The sequence below is a fragment of the Podarcis raffonei genome, chromosome 8 (assembly GCF_027172205.1).
Source record: "Podarcis raffonei isolate rPodRaf1 chromosome 8, rPodRaf1.pri, whole genome shotgun sequence".
Taxonomy (NCBI): Eukaryota; Metazoa; Chordata; class Lepidosauria; order Squamata; family Lacertidae; genus Podarcis; species Podarcis raffonei.
Window position 1 is genome coordinate 67,084,675 of NC_070609.1, and position 18,752 is coordinate 67,103,426.

At 43.1% G+C, this 18,752-nt stretch overlaps 1 protein-coding gene across 1 annotated transcript; it reads right to left on the reverse strand.

The window, feature by feature from the left end:
- Window positions 1-796: 796 nt before the first annotated feature.
- LOC128419630 (arylacetamide deacetylase-like 4) lies at window positions 797-17,140 on the reverse strand. The gene is made up of 4 exons (XM_053400542.1): window positions 16,798-17,140; window positions 15,770-15,986; window positions 2,506-2,569; window positions 797-1,847 (listed from the first exon to the last, which is right to left on the reverse strand). The coding sequence occupies exons 1-4, from the start codon at window positions 16,972-16,974 to the stop codon at window positions 1,073-1,075; spliced, it is 1,233 nt and encodes a 410-aa protein (XP_053256517.1). The 5' UTR covers window positions 16,975-17,140; the 3' UTR covers window positions 797-1,072.
- Between the last annotated feature and the right edge of the window lie 1,612 nt (window positions 17,141-18,752).

An 18,752-nucleotide genomic window follows, 5' to 3' on the forward strand; every position in this document is an offset into this window, starting at 1 on the left:
CAATATGTTCCTGGAGCGGGGGGGATGTGAGGGCGGATGCACTTTCCAGAAAATGGAATGGGAAGTACCTCCTGTGGCCAGGCCCATGTTCCCAGAAGACCAATGGTCGTGTGAGGGAGCACTGGTAGGGGAGCAAAATCTGGTTGGGTTCACCAGACACGATGAGTTTGCTCCAACTAAATTAGGAAGTTCAGTGATGGAAAGGGGGGAAATGGGGGGGTTGAGGAAAAAGGAGGGCTCTTGTACTACAAAGGGGCATGGTATGCACCAGGAGAGGCATTTAGGGCCAAAATACTTTGGCAGCTCCATGACAACCCCACAGCCGGCCATTTTGGGCAGCATAAGACCATGCTACTAGTCACCAGACAGTTCTGGTGGCCCAAGGTGGCCCATTTTTGGAGGTTTACATCAATACAAATGACAGAATCGATAAAATATGTGAACTAATAGGCTTTCCTTTGATATATTTTTTAAGCAGAGGAATCTTCGAAAGTTGATCAAATCATAGATCTTATTCTAATTGCCTCTACTGAGTTTTGTGTAGTGTTTGCTGCCACCTTGGATTCCAGACCCTTGATCAGCCCAATCTCCTTCCTCAGCTTATCAATTATCCTAATTAAATTGTAGCGCCCAGAACTGGACACAGTTCTCCTGGTCAAGGCAAAATGGAGTGGAACTATTACTTCTCTTGATCCGGACACTATAATTCTGTTGATTCAGCCTAGAACAGCATTAGCAGTGCAGATCTCCAGCCAACGAATGTGTACTAAAAGGAAAATGGAAGAGGAAATGTTCATAAAATGCATATATTAGTGAATATAATATAGAAAGCCAATATAATAGAACAAATTGCTTGTAGTCCATACAAAGTAAACATGTTTCTTAGGGAAATTTCACATTAAACTGCTGATGAATTTTCATGAGGAATTCCCCGCTGCCCCAAAGAACCACATATTTCTACAGAATTGTGAAGAACTGAAAAGAAGATTGGAAAAATGAGAAACTATCAGAAGCTGACGTTGGCAGATTCTCCCCTCTTTATGAATGACTCACAAATTCAAGAGATTTCCTCTCATAAGTTTTTAACAAAGTCTACGATGCTGTCCATTAATTCAACTGCAGCAGGGAATGCAAAGATGAATCCTTTGAAGAAGTTTATCATCCCATGAAACCCGTTCTCAACATGGAACCAGCTGACTTTCACCCCATTGTCCTCCAGACGTTTCTTGTACAGCAGTATGTCGTCTCGTACAACGTCGTACTCGCAGCTCACAATTAGGGTTTCAGGAAGCTTCTGGATGACAGAGTCCTCAGCAAAAAGGCAAGAAATATCGGCTTCTAATGTCTCTGATAATTGCCTGTAGACTTCAGGTTCATAAGGAGCAAGTGGGACTTGTTTGTAGCCTCTCCCCTTAAATCTCTCTGGAAGGTTGTCTGGACTCACCCACTTCCCATATTTCAGCCTCATTGAATCTGGCACATGAGAGCCCTTCAGGACCTGGCCTGCCAAAGAAGTGTCCTTTCCAATATACTTCAATCCAAAGTAAGCAATGTTTTCCCGGAACAGGATGGGCATTGAACTGTTCTGCTGATAGGAAGGCAGGTTGTAGTCCAGAGCCTGTGTATAAGGATAGATGAGCACTTGAGCTTGTAGCTTTGGAAGGTCTGTTCTCTCCACCAATTTCTGGGCAACAACACAAGCATAACTGCCCCCCGCACTGTCCCCACCAACAATGATCTTGGAAGGATCCACCCCATGGGAAGCTGCATTTTGAATTAAGTGTATGGTAGCAGCAAGGCAGTCCTTGTACTGAGCGGGAGGAAGATGCTCAGGAGACAGGCGGTAGCTGCAGAATAAAAGAGAAGCAAAGAGGTAAACTTCCAGAATCTTTTCCAAACACATTCATGATCACATAGAATTACAGGAATAGCCTGCTGGATCAGTTATAGCAGATATAATGCAGGTGAAAGTCAGCTGGCTTATGCCCTTAAAAAACTGACTTTACCAGCTAGCAAAAGAGTGTAGGGAACGCTGGGGAAGCAGAACCCTGCAGGGTTGCATCCAGCTGGTGGAAGACCATTTGCCACTTGCAACTTTCCCTCCTCCTCCTGTTTAGATGTAGGGGGCGTTTCCCAGTCTCTTCCTGATTATATGTTTAAAAGCCCTAACTGAACATTAGCCCCACTCCCGGATTGATTCCAGGCTAGATCTGGGTTGGGTGGTCTCCAAGTTGAGGCTGATCTGGAGGCCCTGGTTAGGGGTGCTGTGCAAGGCCTTATGCCCAGTTCATAGTCCCCACCCCCCACCCCACGGAAGCGAGCGTGTTCATGTCTTAAGCACATGAAGCTCTGAGTTTCAATCACAGAACGGAATGTTGACAGCTTTCGTGGGGAGCCTCTTTCTCCTGCAGGGAATATGGCAAGGGATGCCACCAACAAATACAGCAGCATGCTGGGCAACTACACTCTTTCCCAACGTAAGGCCATGTGGTTGTGTTTACATACCCAACAGACACAACCACTGAATCAGTCTCCTTGGCAATCTTGCTGCAGACATCTTCGTAGAATGCTAGCAAGTTGGGAAGGAAATTCAAAATTGGGAAGCAATTATGTGGAAGATATACCTAAAGAAAGGAAGCTGTTTCACAACCCAGGGGTGATGCATTCACAGAAGACCCACTGAAATGCATGGACATAAGTCACAGCAGAACCCGAAGGATGACACCTTTGGCTTCCATTGCTCTACATCAGGGGTCAGCAACCTGAACGAATGGAATGAACGAATTCCTATGCCCCACAAATAACCTAGAGATGCATTTTAAATAAAAAGACACATTCTACTCATGTAAAAACACGCTGATTCCCAGACCGTCAACGGGCCAGATTGAGAAGGTGATTGGGCCGCATCCGGCCCACAGACCTTAGTTTGCTTACCCCTGCTCTACATGCTGTGAGACTGCAACTCCCAGGAGACACAGGCAGGGATGTCACACTTACCTTCAGTTCTCTACCCGCCCAGGGTTTCTAGCAACTGCTAAGCCGAAGCACTGCTGCCTCCAATCTTGCCTTAAAAAGCACATTTTTGCAAAGAAATCTTCCCTTACATAAGATATTGGTACATGCGATATTCACTGACATAAGCCTTTTTATGCATCGTGCACATCCCATTTCTAGAGTGCTGTGTTGTGAGCGTCAGAGACTGACTTTGGGTTCACAAATTGTTTCCCAAACTGCAAATTAAATAGGTTCGCATATAAAAACAAATTGAACAAAATTACAACCTCCCACCGCCTCCCCCAGACACAAACAAATCTTCAACTTAAGAGATATGGGGCATGGTGTCGGGGATCCAGCAGGGTCAGACGCTTGGGAGTGGTCTGATTCTTAGAATGAGACATTGCAGTCTCATGCAAGGCAAGGGTGGGTTTACTTAGCCCCCCTTCCTTCTCAGTCTTATGAAGCCAGCAGAGTAACAAAGGCAGGGAGTTTGCTGCTTCAGAATGTTGGGGGGGGTGTCCTGGAAGAGGATACTAGAGTAGAGCTCTCAGAGGAATCTTTGCTGGACAGCGAGGGGGGAGGATGCCCAAATTCTCCTCGCAGCAGGATGGAGGAGAAGGTGAAAATGCTAAGTAAGGGGGAAAGGGGAAAGACCGGATCTTGTCTCCCTTTGTGCTGTCTGAGAAACGGAAACTCAGACTGAGCGCGTTTATTGGAGAATGACAGGCGTTTGGCATGCTCTGTGATTTTGAACTGTAAATAAAATGTAAAGGTAAAGGGACCCCTGACCATTAGGTCCAGTCGTGGCCGACTCTTGGAATGCGGCGCTCATCTTGCTTTATTGGCCGAGGGAGCCGGCGTTTGTCTGCAGACAGCTTCCGGGTCATGTGGCCAGCATGACTAAGCTGCTTCTGGCGAACCAGAGCAGCGCACGGAAAAGCCGTTTACCTTCCCGCCTGAGTGGTACCTATTTATCTACTTGCACTTTGACGTGCTTTCAAACTGCTAGGTTGGCAGGAGAAACTGTAAATAAACATACATAAATCTTCAAGAGGCTCATTAATTCTTATCAGAACTGTTTGCCTGCCTGAGATCATTACACACAGATCCATGAGTTGCAAGCCTTCAATTAATTAACATGTTATCGTTTGTATTCATATATGCAAACATATTTCACTTTTCAGAGACAGGAAAAAAAAACTTGTTATAAGAACCTCCCAAATCTCCACCTTAGAAGAAATCTGTCTAGCCGTTGAAGCGAGGGAGCATGGGAGTTGCATTCAAGGAAGCAAGATCTTGGAGGGGCAAAGGTGCCCCCCATCCCCCCAAATATGAATGTCTGTAGTAATAGCAAGCTCTTGCAAGAGGTTGTGTCACCAGTCTCCTGACTTCCAATTTCTTCATGTGTGACTTAATCCTAGCTTTCCTTCCTCCCGCAGTTCCTGCTTCATAGGCTGTTGCAATGGAAGGCTACTGAATGGGACTTGTTAATTGCCAACATATTACATTGCAATTGGTCTTGGAGACTTCCGGTTGAGAGCAACCCCCTCGCAAGCGGGGATTTTCCTCTGCAGAGAATCCCGGGTTTTTCGGAGGAATTAGGGGTGTCACAGGGCACCGTGACCCCCAGAAGTAGTGTCTGGAGGGTGTCCAGACACTCAGGTTCCCACGGAGAGCCGAAACGCAGACCACCCGGCCGCCAGGTAACTCCTAAAAGGAGCGAAGGGAGTGGCGGGGAGGGTAAGCGGGCTGAAGGGAAGCCATAGCTAACTCCGGAAAACGAAGCCCTGAGCTTGCAGGGGGAGCGCTTAACTCTCGATAACAAGGAATTCGGACCTAAACTATCTGCAAAAGACAAATCTAGACTACAAGGAAAGGTACCGGATGAAAAATAAGTAACTACGAGATCGGTTACTATCTGCAATCAGTTTGTACGCATTTGGAAAGCAGAGCTGTCAAAAGCGAAAGTGAGTTTGCCGCTCGCGGCTATTGTTTCTTTTCCCCTTTTAGACTTGTTATAAACTAACTACTTCGAAGTTACAAAATATTTAAAGAGGAATTTAAGCTAAAAGGGGAGACAGAGGGCTAAAATCTGTTATTAAAGGTCCTCTTTGGAATTGTGAAGGGGAAAGCTAAGAGATGGACTGCGACTTTGCTCTTTAAAAAAAAACTGTGCAATAGAAGAAGAGTCTTCGACTCCATTGCTCTTTGAAGTTTGCCCTTTTGTTTGCCTTCTGCTTTCTGAAAGAGATTTTTTTCTCTGTTTTTTATTGTGTGACGATCGGAGATAGACTATTTGGATTCGATATTTAATATTCAACAGACTGTGGCGAATTGGGTTAACAATCTATTATTTGGAAATATACTTTTTTGTTTTATTCTCCTAGCTTTCGGAGGCTTTGGGTCCCTTGTGGCCAGAAGGATAACTACAACTTGTTTTTCACATGTTTTTCACTTGTTTCGCGTGCTCCTCTTTGTCCCTTTTATTTGGAGCTGACTGAATCAGGATTATAATTGGACTATAAGAATTCATAAGGATTCATAAGGATTAGCCTAATTGGTGGCAGAAGAAAGGGGGATTTTTCTAAAAAAAAATTCCGCTTCTTTTTCTCTCTTTGCGTGATACAACTGGATTATAACTGAGTGAAATCTTGGTTTATAAAGGGAACATCACGATTTTCAAAAGGATTAGCCTAATTGGTGGCAAGAAGAACTCCCTTCAAGGATTTGTGGATTTAATTAAGTATTCTCCTTCAAATTTATTGAGTGGGCAGTAAACCTCACAAATCTGAGAAAGTACCAAAAAGTATCAAATAGACAATTCAAAGAGGGATTTATACAAATTATAGAATTTGATTTTAAATGTTATATTTGTATTGGGGTTGAGCCCACATAAGATTGAAGTGGTGGGGGTTTGGGACTACTTTTAAGTTCTGAAGGACATTTTGGGAGAATGTCTCACATACCTAAGAAGGGTGGGGAGGGAGGAACACCAGGAGATAGAAGAGGGACAAAACCAGAAGCAGATTTTAAGGCTGAAATTTTGAAAATGTTTGCGGAAATTAGACAAAGTGAGAAGAATATGGAGGATAAATTGGAGCATGTGGATACAAGAATAGAACAGGTAGATACGAGAATTGGGAAAATGGACCAAAAAATTGATGAAACTGTAAAAGAATTGAAAGGCCAAATCAAAGAAGTTTCTAAGAGAACACAATCTCTGGAAGAAGGAATGAAGAAGACAAGAGCAGAAATGAAGGAAGTGAAACGGGAAGAAGAGAAAATAAAAGTAGGACTATCAGAGGTCAATAAGACACAGGAGGAGATATGGGATGCAATTGCTATGAATGAACTGAGGCAACGGGAGGTGAATCTTAGGCTGAGAGCAGTCCCTGAAACTCAAGGAGAAAACATCAGAGAGAAACTGACAACAGGGATAGCACAATGGTTGGAATTACAAAAGGAAGAAGTTGAAAGATCAGTGCAGAATGCATTCAGAATGAGAGTAAGAACAACCAAAACAAGGAAAATGCCTGGAGATTGTCTGATTACTTTTAAAGACAAAGATATGAGAAACTTAATTCTTCAAAAAAATAGAGAAACAAGATTGAACATAGAAGGGAATTGCATAATTATTTTTAAAGACATCCCAGTCAGATTGCTGAAACGAAGAGACCCATATAAACCATTGGTCCAAATTCTCAAGAAGAATAAGATTGAATTCAAATGGGAGTTCCCTCAGGGGATTTCCTTTGTTTACAAGAGCAAGAAACACAGACTTACTAGTCCGGAGGAAACAAGTAAATTTCAGAGGCGCTACAAGGAATTAATGGAAGAGGAAGAGGAAGAAAAAGGAGCGGTAGGAGGAGTTGGTCCGCTGGGGATGAAGTTTCCGGAAGAAAAGGAGAAAAAGATTGGAGAGACGGATGAAGAATCAGAAGGAACAGAGCAAGAAGAGGATAGATTATAATAATAAAAAATTAATTAATTTTAATTAGAAGGAAAGATGGCACTTAAACTTTGGAATTGGAACATTAATGGAATGAACGATAGGAAAAAACGAAACAAAATTGAACAATATTTAAAAAAGAAAAATTTGGATATCATCTGTCTTCAAGAAACACATGTGGCAAAGAAACATAGAAAGATTTTGATCAATAATAGATTGGGAAACGAATTTATATCTTCTGACAAAGGAAAAAAGAGAGGGGTCGTATTATATGTAAAGAAAAACATTGAAGCTCAACAAATTTTCAAAGATGAAGAAGGAAGAATAATCACAATACAGATCAAATGGCAGGGCAAAAAATTAATAATTGTCGGGATCTATGCACCTAATGGAAATAAGACTGATTTCTACAAAAATTTGGAAGAAAAGTTGTTTGACTACATGGATCAAAAAATGATACTTATGGGTGATATGAACGGAGTAGTTTCATTGGAAATGGACAGACTAAGAGAAAAAGAGGTAAGCAGGGAAGGAAAATTACCTAAGACTTTCTTTTCTATGACAAAAAATTGCAACTTAATCGACATTTGGAGACTTAGACACCCATTGGAGAAACAGTTTACGTTTTATTCGGAACCAAATCAGTCAATGTCAAGAATTGATCAAATTTGGGTCTCCAATGAATTAACTCCAAGAATCCGACAAATTGAAATTCAACCAAGAACAATCTCAGACCATAATCCAATAAAAATGGAGGTTAAAGGATACGAAGAAAGATCATTCAGATGGAGACTCAACGATTATCTCTTGGACGACCAAAAAGTCATTCAAGAGGCAAAGAAAAAGTTGATGGAATATTTTTTGGACAATATGAACAAAGGTACAAACATGAGTATAGTCTGGGATGCAAGTAAAGCGGCAATGAGAGGGTTCTTCATCCAACAGAATGCGATCAAAAACAAGAATAGAGAGAAAGGAAGGAAGGAAATTTTAAGACAAATAATGAACAATGAACAAAAGCTAATTAAGAAACCGAATAATTTGAAAATAAAACAGAACATCAAAGCCCTGCAGACGCAATTTGCAATGATTATAAACAAAGAGGTGGAATGGAACATTAAAAGGTTAAGACAAAGAAATTTTGAGTTTGCTAATAAATCAGGCAGATGGCTTGCATGGCAAATCAAGAAATGAAAGGAACAAAGCACAATTAATAAAATTATTGTGGATGGAGAAGAAGTAGAAAACCCAAAAGGTATTAGGAAAGGATTTTTGGACTTTTACAATCACTTATATAACAACAGAGAAAAAAATAATATGAAGAAAATAGAGAGATTTTTAAGAGAAAAAAAGGTGCAAAAGATCCCGACAGAAAAGAAAGACAGACTGAATGCTCCAATTGAAAATGAGGAAATAATTAAGACTATAAAAGAATTGAAAAAAGGGAAGGCACCAGGACCGGATGGTTTTACATCTAGTTATTATAAAGAATTGAGGCACACCTTGACGGTACCATTGAAGGAAGTTATGAATAATATTTTGAAACAACAAGACATTCCTGAAACGTGGAAAGAAGCCTTTATCACACTCATTCCCAAGCAAGATTCTGACTTGACACAAGTGAAGAACTATAGGCCGATTTCTCTGCTGAATATGTTAGGAGAACCAGAACTTACAGGGTTAAGAAGTTCTGAGTGACGTCTCACATTCTGAGGCGTGGCTATGTACACAGAGGGGAGTGTTTCTCTGTGTGTTTTTTCTCTTTTGCTTTTGACCGAGAAGCGGAGAGGATGTCTGGTTTTTCTCCGGGCTGACATACGATGTTATTCTACTCATTAAAGACTGTTGGAGATAAGAGGAAAGCCTGCGTGCAGTCTGATTTATTGCCCACACAAGCAGCAGTTTCCCCCGCTGTGTAAACTCTGCTACAAAGGCCACAGAGGCTGGGAAGAGATTATTACCGGCACGGACAGCAGTGACGCAGCTAAGAAGGGTGCCGGACGCCATTGGGCTCCATAGGTTATGGAGGTCAGCCAACCTTTGGAAGCTGTTGCTGAGCTGTGCCTGCGTGTGGGAGAAGCCAGCTGAGGAGAAGCTGGAGCCAGTTGGAGCTGTGCCTAACGTTTGAGGCAGAGAGGAGCTCGCTGGGAAGGATCTGCTCTTCAGAACCGGCTGCTGTTACGTGAGTAGGCTCAGCCCCGGGGGAGAAGGAAAATGGCTCAGCTTAAGCTGCCATGTCAGAAACTGACTAGCCATAATTGGCTGCAGTGGAGTTTTCAAGCAGAGTTTTAGCTAGTTGGGGAGCAGCTGTGGGACGTTGTTCAGCGCCCACTGAAGGCTACTGGGAACGCAGAGACTGAAAGAGCTGCAGAGCACAGTGAAGTTGAGAAGCGTGTGCTTGCTTTTTTGGCAGAGAATGTGGATGCACATCTGGTGCCGGTTGTCCTGGATGCTGAGAGGCCTGAGGCTGCTTGGCTAGCACTCTGTGAAGCTTGTGAAGCTGGGGTGGGAAGCAAGGGCCAAGATGGGGCTGCATCCGAAGGGGAGAGGCAAGATGGTGCCGGCCACATTCTTGAGAGCCGACACACAGCTGGGAAGAGCTGTGAGCCCTCACGGGGGGGGCGAAGGGACTGTTGCTGTTACTGTTGCTGGCAATGCTGAGCCTGGGGGTTGTTTGGATGCTGCAACGTGTCTGTGTGAGGAGCCAGGAGAGAGGCCACGTTTTGGGAGCCCTTTACCCACCAGAGGGGGTGCAGGAAAACGTCCTGGGAGCCCCATGAGTAGTGGGGGGGCAGTGAGCAGTGAAAGCTCAGAGACGCCTCTGAAAGCTCCAAAAGCTGCCAAGAGCTGTTTATGTCGTGAGCCTGGGAAGCTGCAAAGAGCTAAAGGCTTCAAGGCCGGCCACCTGCAGCAAGGAGAGATAAGAGCTATGGAGTTGTGTGGGAACGCTGAGATAAGTCCGGTCTCCAAGGCAACTGAGAGAGTTGCATCTACGGAAGCTGTGAAGGTCGTGGGCAAGTCTTCCTGCTGGGGGGAGTCTGTTGCCGTGACAACCAGAGAGGACATCTGCAGAGGCTCCAAGGATGGGGGCAGCGAGAAGATTGTTGCCATGGCAATGCTTAGGGACAACTCCAGTGAGGAGAGAGTGCTGCGTTGGATCATAGACTCTGGAGCCAGTCATCACCTGATGACAGCGCCACCTGATGGACAAATGTGGAACTGCAGGGCTGTTTCAACTGGGAAAACAGTTGTTTTTGCTAATGGGTCACAGAGACATTTAACCACTGTTGGAAATGTGTTTGTTTCTTTCTTGCAGGCGGAGCTGGAGGTCTACGTCGTGCCTGAGATAAAACATTGTCTTTTATCTGTACCATGTCTCTTACAGGAGGGGTATAAGGTTTGTTTTGAGAAAAATGTCTGTACAATTTCCAGAGGGGGGAAGCAGCTAACACGTGTTGAAAGAAATCAGAACAACCTCTTTGTTCTGGAAACACCTCTGGAGGGTGAGTGGAATGCTGGGAAAGCCACTGATCACACTCATGTTTCGTGTGCTTGCGTGTGGCACAAGAGAATGTCACATGGTTCCTGTGAAGACATCCAGATGTTATCAGAGTGCACCAAAGGGTGCAGGGTAAAAGAATGTGGTGAACCTTTGAATTGCAGGGCTTGCAGAAAAGCCAAGAACAAGGGATATAATTATCCCAGGGTGGAGAGAGTAACCACAAAGCCTTTCGAGCTTGTACATGCAGACCTTTTTGGTATGCCAAAGCCAAGTCTGGGCGGGGCCAGGTTTCTGATGGTGCTGACAGATGATTTTACGCAGAACTCATGGGCGTACACGCTGAGAACGAAGGAGCAGGCAACACAACTGCTCAAAGATTGGATTGCTGAGGTGGAACTAAGGTTCTCCACCAAGGTGCAAGGGTTCAAGTGTGACCGAGGTTCAGAGGTCACTGGGTCTGCCCTAAAGAGTTTCTTTTGCCAGAGAGGGATACGTCACAAGGTGACTTCTCCTCAGGAGAGTGGTGTGGCAGAGCTTAGGAGTAAAGCTCTGGTTCAAGCATCAGAGATTCTACTGTATGACTCTGGTTTGCCTCAAAGTTTTTGGGGGGAGGCGGTAAAGACGGCCAATTTCACGATGAACAGGTGCTACAATGCAGTGGTAGGTGACACCCCGTATTTCCTGCTTCACGGAGAGAGGCCGCAAGTGCATTTCTTTCGTGTGTTCAGTAGCAGAGCCATGGTGCCTGTACCAAAGTTTCAGCAGCAAGAGGGTGGCCCAAGGTACCAGGAAATGATCTTCTGTGGGTATGAACCTGCGACAAAGGGATGGAGGTTTGCATATCCAGAAGGTGATCAGACCAAGCTTCTGATCAGCAAACATGCTGAGTTCTATGAGCAGGATGGTTGGGCAAGGCGCAAAACGAGCCCTGACGTTCACTCAGATTGTCTGTCTGACTCTGAGGAGGAGGGAGAGCCAGAGCCTGAACCTGCTGGTGGGGACCAGGTCCCTGAACAGAGTAGGGCGTCTCCACAGGTTGTTAAAAGAGTGTCCAAGAGTGAGCCCTCATCTCCTGTTCGCATAATGGAGAAAGCTCACAGACGTGTCAAGTCAGAGGGGGAGTCGTCTGATGAAGGAGACGCACTTGCTGGCCCCAGTGGGTCAGTAGGAGCACCCCAGTTTGTGCCCAGGCGATCATCTCGGGCAACAAAGGGAATTCCACCTGAGAGGTTTCAGGTCACCAATGCGTGGGTTGGTTTCGCACAGTGCGAACCTGGGAGTTTTGAGGAGGTTCAACAGTTGCCTGAGACAGAAGCCAGGAAGGGGCAAGAGGCAATGGGAAAGGAGTTGAACTCAAAGAGGTCTGTAGATGTGTCCTCACACTGTCCCTCAGGATGCGAGACGAGAGGGGGTGTTAGGAGAACCAGAACTTACAGGGTTAAGAAGTTCTGAGTGACGTCTCACATTCTGAGGCGTGGCTATGTACACAGAGGGGAGTGTTTCTCTGTGTGTTTTTTCTCTTTCGCTTTTGACCGAGAAGCGGAGAGGATGTCTGGTTTTTCTCCGGGCTGACATACGATGTTATTGTACTCATTAAAGACTGTTGGAGATAAGAGGAAAGCCTGCATGCAGCCTGATTTATTGCACACACACGGCAACCCTGCTTCTGTTCCACTGTGTTTACATTCTGCTGAAACCGGAGGAGCCCCAGCAGAAGGGAGTCGCCCAGGGGAAGCGTGTGGACCCCCCGGGGGCCGGCACAGAATACAGACTATAAGATATTTTCTGGAATATTAGCAAAAAGACTAAAAAAGATTCTGCAGGAAGTTATTCATGCAGGTCTAGCAGGTTTTCTTCCAGGCAGACAGATGAAAGACAATGTCAGGAATATAATAAATATATTGGAATATCTGACTGCCAGGAATGAGAAACAAGCTATATTAATGTTTGTGGATGCAGAGAAGGCTTTTGATAATATATCGTGGGAATTTATGTTAAAAAATCTGGAAATGATGGAAGTTGGAAATGATTTTTACAATGGAATAAGGGCAATTTATTCAGAACAAAGAACTAAATTGATTGTAAATAATATACTGACAGAAGAAGTTAAGATACGAAAAGGTACCAGACAGGGATGTCCTCTATCACCATTGTTATTTATAACGGTTCTGGAGGTCCTTTTGTGTTCAATTAGGAACAATGAAATAATAAAAGGAGTGACAGTCGGTGAAAATGAATACAAAGTTAAAGCCTTTGCCGATGATCTAGTAATAACGATTGAAGACCCAAAAAATAGTTTAAATGAGGTATTAAATGAGATTGACCAATTTGGCAGACTGGCTGGATTTATGTTAAATAAGAGAAAAACCAAAATAATGGCTAAGAATATGGATCAGAGTCTGATAGAAGAAATGCAAAGAGAATCAGGGATCGAAGTGGCTAAAAAGATAAAATATCTGGGAATTTGGTTGACCCCCCAAAATATTGATTTATATCAGAACAACTATATAACGGTGTGGAACGGAATTAAGAAAGATTTAGAAACTTGGAGCAGAATGAAACTTTCTTTTTGGGGCAGAATATCAACGATCAAAATGTGTGTGCTACCAAAGATGTTATTTTTGTTTCAAATGATCCCTATAATCAGGGGAACAAGCGTGTTCAAAGAGTGGCAAAGAATGATCTCAAGATATATCTGGCAGGGCAAAAAGCCAAGAATACAATTTAAGCTATTAACAGATGCTAAGGAAAGAGGCGGTTTTGCCCTGCCAGACCTGAAACTATATTATGAAGCGTCTTGTCTCTGTTGGTTAAGGGAGTGGATAAAATTAAAAAATAACAAATTATTAGATCTAGAAGGTTTTGATAATAGATTTGGTTGACACGCCTATTTATGGTTGGAGAAGAAGAAAAGTCACAAGGGTTTTGACAATCATATCTTCAGGAGCTCCATAATAGAAATATGGGAGAGGTACAAAAATATATTAGAACCCAAAGTTCCGCATTGGTTGTCACCACTAGAGGTAATGAGTGTAAAGAAAATCAATATGAGAGGGAACTGGATAACTTATGGAGAGTTAGTAACCAAAGAGGGGGGGAAATGGAAAATGAAGCCATATGAACAAGTTAAAGAGCATGTTTATGATTGGTTACATTATCTTCAAGTAAATGAAAGGTTCAAAAAGGACCTTAAAGAGAGGGGATATACAGAGAAAGAATCGAAATTTCAAACAGAGATAATTGACAATGATGTTAAGACAATGTCAAAAATGTACAAAATACTTTTGGAATGGCAAACAAAAGATGAGGAGATAAAGTCGGTTATGATACATTGGGCCAGAGATTTTGGTTACAATATACAATTGGATGATTGGGAAAAGGTATGGAATGAAAATATGAAATTTACTGCATGTATGACGTTAAAGGAGAATATTATGAAAATGGTATATAGATGGTACATTACACCTGTAAAGTTAGCAAAAATGTATAAAACATGTAATAAGTGTTGGAAATGTAAAGAAAAAGAAGGCTCATTTTTTCATATGTGGTGGGAATGTAAGAAGGTAAAGGGTTTCTGGGAAATGATATATAATGAATTGAAAAAGATGTTTAAATATACGTTTGTTAAAAAACCAGAAGCCTTTTTGCTAGGAATAACAGGAAGAGAGATAAATAGAAGTGATTATAAACTTTTTCAGTATGCAGTAACAGCGGCAAGAATATTGATGGCCCAAAAATGGAAACAAGAGGAATTACCGACCTTGAATGAGTGGAGAATGAAACTTATGGACTATGCAGAACTGGATAAAATGACTGGAAAAATCAGATACCAGAAAGATCACAAATTCATCGAGGACTGGGGAAAGTTTACGGATTATCTGAAAACTATATGTGATGAACAGACAACACTAGTGGGTTTTAAGGAGGCTTTGTGAGAATACAAGGTATATTGTAAAAAAGAAATAGAGATGGAAGGTTAATATTAAATTGGCAATATCATACAGAAAATGCGTGAAGATAAGAAAAATGGATGATTGAGGGAGGTGCCGGTGGAAGTTTAAAAAACAGCAAATATGTAATTATGGTTGTACGAATTATTTGTAAAAGAAAACTTAATAAAAAAATTTATATAAAAACATTGCAATTGGTCTTGCGAGATGAAACCTGTTGCGAGTCCAGTTCTCTCAACCACTCATTTTGCCCCTAAGAGATGGGAAAGAGCCATTCTGGATTAGGCCAAAGGCCCAGCCAGCCCAGCCTTGTGTTCTCCCCAAGGCCAACCAGATGTCAGCAGGAAGCCCACAAAGCGAGCCTGTCTACAACAGCACTCTGCTCACCTGCATGGGGAAATTTCGGACGTGATGGCAGGCGATTTGGGGAATTCTGATAACAAGTTTGTTGTTTTGTGTTTCTGAAAGTGGCACTGCTATTTGCCAACTTGTAAAATTGTGATTGGTTTTGTGAGATGGAAACCTGGCGGAGATCCAGTTTCAGGTTACGGGTTTCGGAACGTTGACCTATGTATGATGGGAAGAGGGCTGGGTTGGTAAGCAGAGCAATCAGGAACAGCAACCTATTACAGTGGTACCTCAGGTTACATACGCTTCAGGTTACAGACTCCGCTAACCCAGAAAGAGTGCTTCAGGTTAAGACCTTTGCTTCAGGATGAGAACAGAAATTGTGCTCCGGCGGTGCGGCAGCAGCGGGAGTCCCCATTAGCTAAAGTGGTGCTTCAGGTTAAGAACAGTTTCAGGTTAAGAACTGACCTCCGAAGTATCACTGTATATACATGTTTGAGAACCTCTTTGAGGTTGTATGAAATCAAGTGTTTTAGGAAATGAATGAGTCAGTATCAGCAGTGGGGGGCATCTGTCACTCCCCCAGGTGCTGCTTGCTGGAGTGCAGCTCCCCAGATCCCTGACCATTGACAACTAGAGATGTAGGATCTGGGAAGCCATGACAACAAGAGGGTCCATGTCTATAAATTAACATAAGCAAATCCAAAGCACATGTGTGCCCCTTGTCTCTTCAGGAACTTCCACCAACACTCTTGTATTTCAGCCCTGTAAACCTCTCTTCCAATGATATCTGAAGCACTTCTACCCAGAAAGGAGATTCCAACTAAACATTAGGAACACCTTTCTGATGGTAAGAGTTGTTCGACAGGGTACTGCCTCCCTTGGGAGGTGGCGGGCTCTCTTTGACTGGAGCTTTGACAATAGAGGTGTCACACCATTTCTAGGATTCTACGTGGGCTTATTGAGTTCAATGGGAATTGCCACTAGATAAGTGTTCATAGGCTCACAGTTTTAATCTCTTACCGATGCTCCCAACCATCCCAGCACCTCCATGGAAGAACACAAATCCTTTCCTTGGGCCAGCAGACGGTGTTTTGGGCTGATAAACCCTCACAGGCACCCCGTCGAAAAGCAGATCTTTGGAAGAGAGGCTGGGATCTGCTCTTGGATTCCAGAAATTCTGGAGGAAGCGGATAACAGCAACCTGTCTGCAGACACCCAGCAGCTCAAGACACTTCCCCTGTTGGGCAAAGGAAAAGTCTCAGGAAAATAGTGCCCACATTTGCATCCTATCCACAAGGGGTGGTATCCAAATAAGTCCTATTTAAAGTAGACCCATGGAAATGAATGAGCACATGTTAGCCAAGTCCATTAATTTCAATTGGTCAGCTTAGAATTGGTCACCCCAACCCAAACACCCACCAAGATACAGAGGCAAAAGAAGCTGGGAAACAAGCTAAGCTTTGGAGAAACAATCCACAATCTCCTTGCTTGCCTATGAGGCAATATTGCTGAAGAAACCATGTTGTAAAGAAAACATGGCTTTGTGTGAATAATTTATTTCTCTCTATGTGTGTCTTTCTATAGGCTGAAAGGAAGCCCTTGTTGAATGTGACAATATCTTCATCGCATCATCATCAAGTGAATTCATTATGCATGTTGGATTAAGCAGTATTTGAATAACCTAAATATATAAACTGTTATTATTATTAATTAAATATACTGCCCTTTATGAAATGATCTCAGGGTGGTTCACAGCAAAAAAAATTAAAATAAAAACCCAAAATACACAATGAAAGCAAGAACAAAGCATACCAATAACACCTTTAAAAGATATAGAAATGTTTTTGCCTGGTGCCAACAGATACGTATTTTTAACTCTAATAATAATAATAATAGTCAAAACAAAAAAAAATTGTTTTGACTATGGCAGACCAACACGGCTACCTATCTGTAATAATAATAATAATGCATTTCTTAATCACCTTTCCCATAAGAACATAAGAAGGACCTGCTGGCTCAACTAACGGCTCATCCAGTCCCCAACTTACCACAGTGAATGCCATTATGATAAGACAGTGAAGACCTCGAAGCTTTAATGGACTGTCAAATCCAGGTGGAATTTCACTCTTGGAAAGATCATAGTAAATCGCCCAGGAGAGGAGAGACAGGGATGGAATCCCTATAACTCCAATCAACCCCAGCAGCAGGCTCTGAAGAAGCTCCATTTCTCAATTCCAAAGAGTGAGACGCAAACACTGAGCGTAAACTGTCAGCATTTGCTGCTGTTTAACTCCACCAGTGGTATTTATACACAGCTGGTTGTAGGTTGGTTGATGAACACATGAATTACCAATTACAACACAGACTTCCATGTAGATGTGATATCCATTAGAATACCAACATGCTCTTCAGTTTTACATACCGTGGGTGTTTGTTGACTGAAGCTCAAAACATCCCTACCCAGCTTAACTCAATAGTCAGGAATGGTGGGAGTTCTAGTCCAAGGTGGAAGAGGACTTGTGTGTGCTTCCTGGCCCAAGATTTCCAAGGCTTCCGACACGAGTCCCATTCCTACCTAAGCCCCTGGATATTCACATCATGGGCTCTGCTCCTCATACATAAATGCAACTTCATGTTGACATGAAGTATATCTGAGCATGGACACAGCCAGGATTTATGTTGGGGTGACAGGACACCCACCTCCCATCGTCCTCTGTCTGGCTCTGTCTAGCAGATTCCAAATGATATGTCTTAACAACAGTTGTTTTAAAATACTTTCTTTTGGCTTCCTGTTTCCGGAGATGGGAAATGGCTGACTCCCACAAGAATGGACCCCAGCTGTGCTGATAATTCAGGGCTGATATGGGGGTAATTAGCCCTGCAGCCTCCCCAGGGTAGGGGAGGACTGTCTCGAAGACCGCAGATTGTCTGTGATTGCCGGCACGCATTAAGGTGCAGCTAGCAGGACACTGGCGTGCTCTGGTCCATGGAGTCACGAAGAGTTGGACACGACTAAACAACAGCAGGACAATGAGTCAAAAAGAGCACGGTCACGGCTGGCACTCTCCGATGTCACTCCCATATCCAGGAACATCTGTTTGGGAAAATAAATAGATTTGAAGAACAAACAGACATAGTCTGGATCGAAGAAGCTGGAACCCGCCCACCCATGCAGAATGATACAATCTCTGGTGTATGAGCTCGGACTTCAAAGAGATTCTCATCATGGTGTGTGGATTGCGGAGGTGTTTGGTGTGGGGTTTTTTTCTTCTCCCTCCTTAATATCAACAATTGGTTCCTCATGCCAAGCCTCATTAAGAACTTAAATTGCTTTTTTAAAAAAATGAGTACAGATGGACTTTTATTTACAACTGGGATTGTAATTCCAAGTATTTTTTTAAAAAGACTTGGAATGCTTGTTAAAAATAGGAGAACAAAGGAATAAAATGGTGCTCCCTTACTACTCAGTTCCGGAAAATTTGAAATCCTCCGCTGTTTAAGGGAAACAGGAATTAATTGTTGGTTGACTACAACGGTTTGAGACAATATTTTGGACAATACACAGTGCAGCTGTTTGCAAAAGATTTTCTTCATTATGAGCGAGAGAAAAGGCTAAATGGCTGTCTAGCAGCCCCCCTCTAGGGCCCGGAGGGGGGATTGGGTGGTTTCCAGGAAGGCAGATCAATCACCAAATGACTGATATATTGCAATACAGCAAACAGTCTGCTTAATAAATATGAAGAATAATTCAATAAGGTGGAAGGTACTGTAATTCTAAATCTTAGAAGGAAGGTTTCAAAAACAGCCTGGAGGAGAAGGAGTAACGATTTGGGAGTTGCCAAGACATTAAACTTCAGAGAGTTGGATAACACCCCGGATTGGAATGGAGCCAGATGAAGCGATGCTAGTAAAAAAAACAGTTGAAAAGGTACGTTACACAAACAAATCTGCATTCGAGGGATGAAAGGTTAAATGATTTCTGACATGATTGAGGATCGCAGAG

Bases quoted from the DNA above. Each gene is read 5' to 3' on its own strand.
- LOC128419630 (XM_053400542.1), bottom strand. From the start codon at position 16,974: ATGGAGCTTCTTCAGAGCCTGCTGCTGGGGTTGATTGGAGTTATAGGG. The intron at 2,570-15,769 runs GTAAGAGATTAA...CCAACTTGCTAG, and splicing joins TGGGATGGTTGGGAGCATCG to CATTCTACGAAGATGTCTGC. The intron at 1,848-2,505 runs GTATGTAAACAC...TTTATTCTGCAG, and splicing joins TCAGTGGTTGTGTCTGTTGG to CTACCGCCTGTCTCCTGAGC.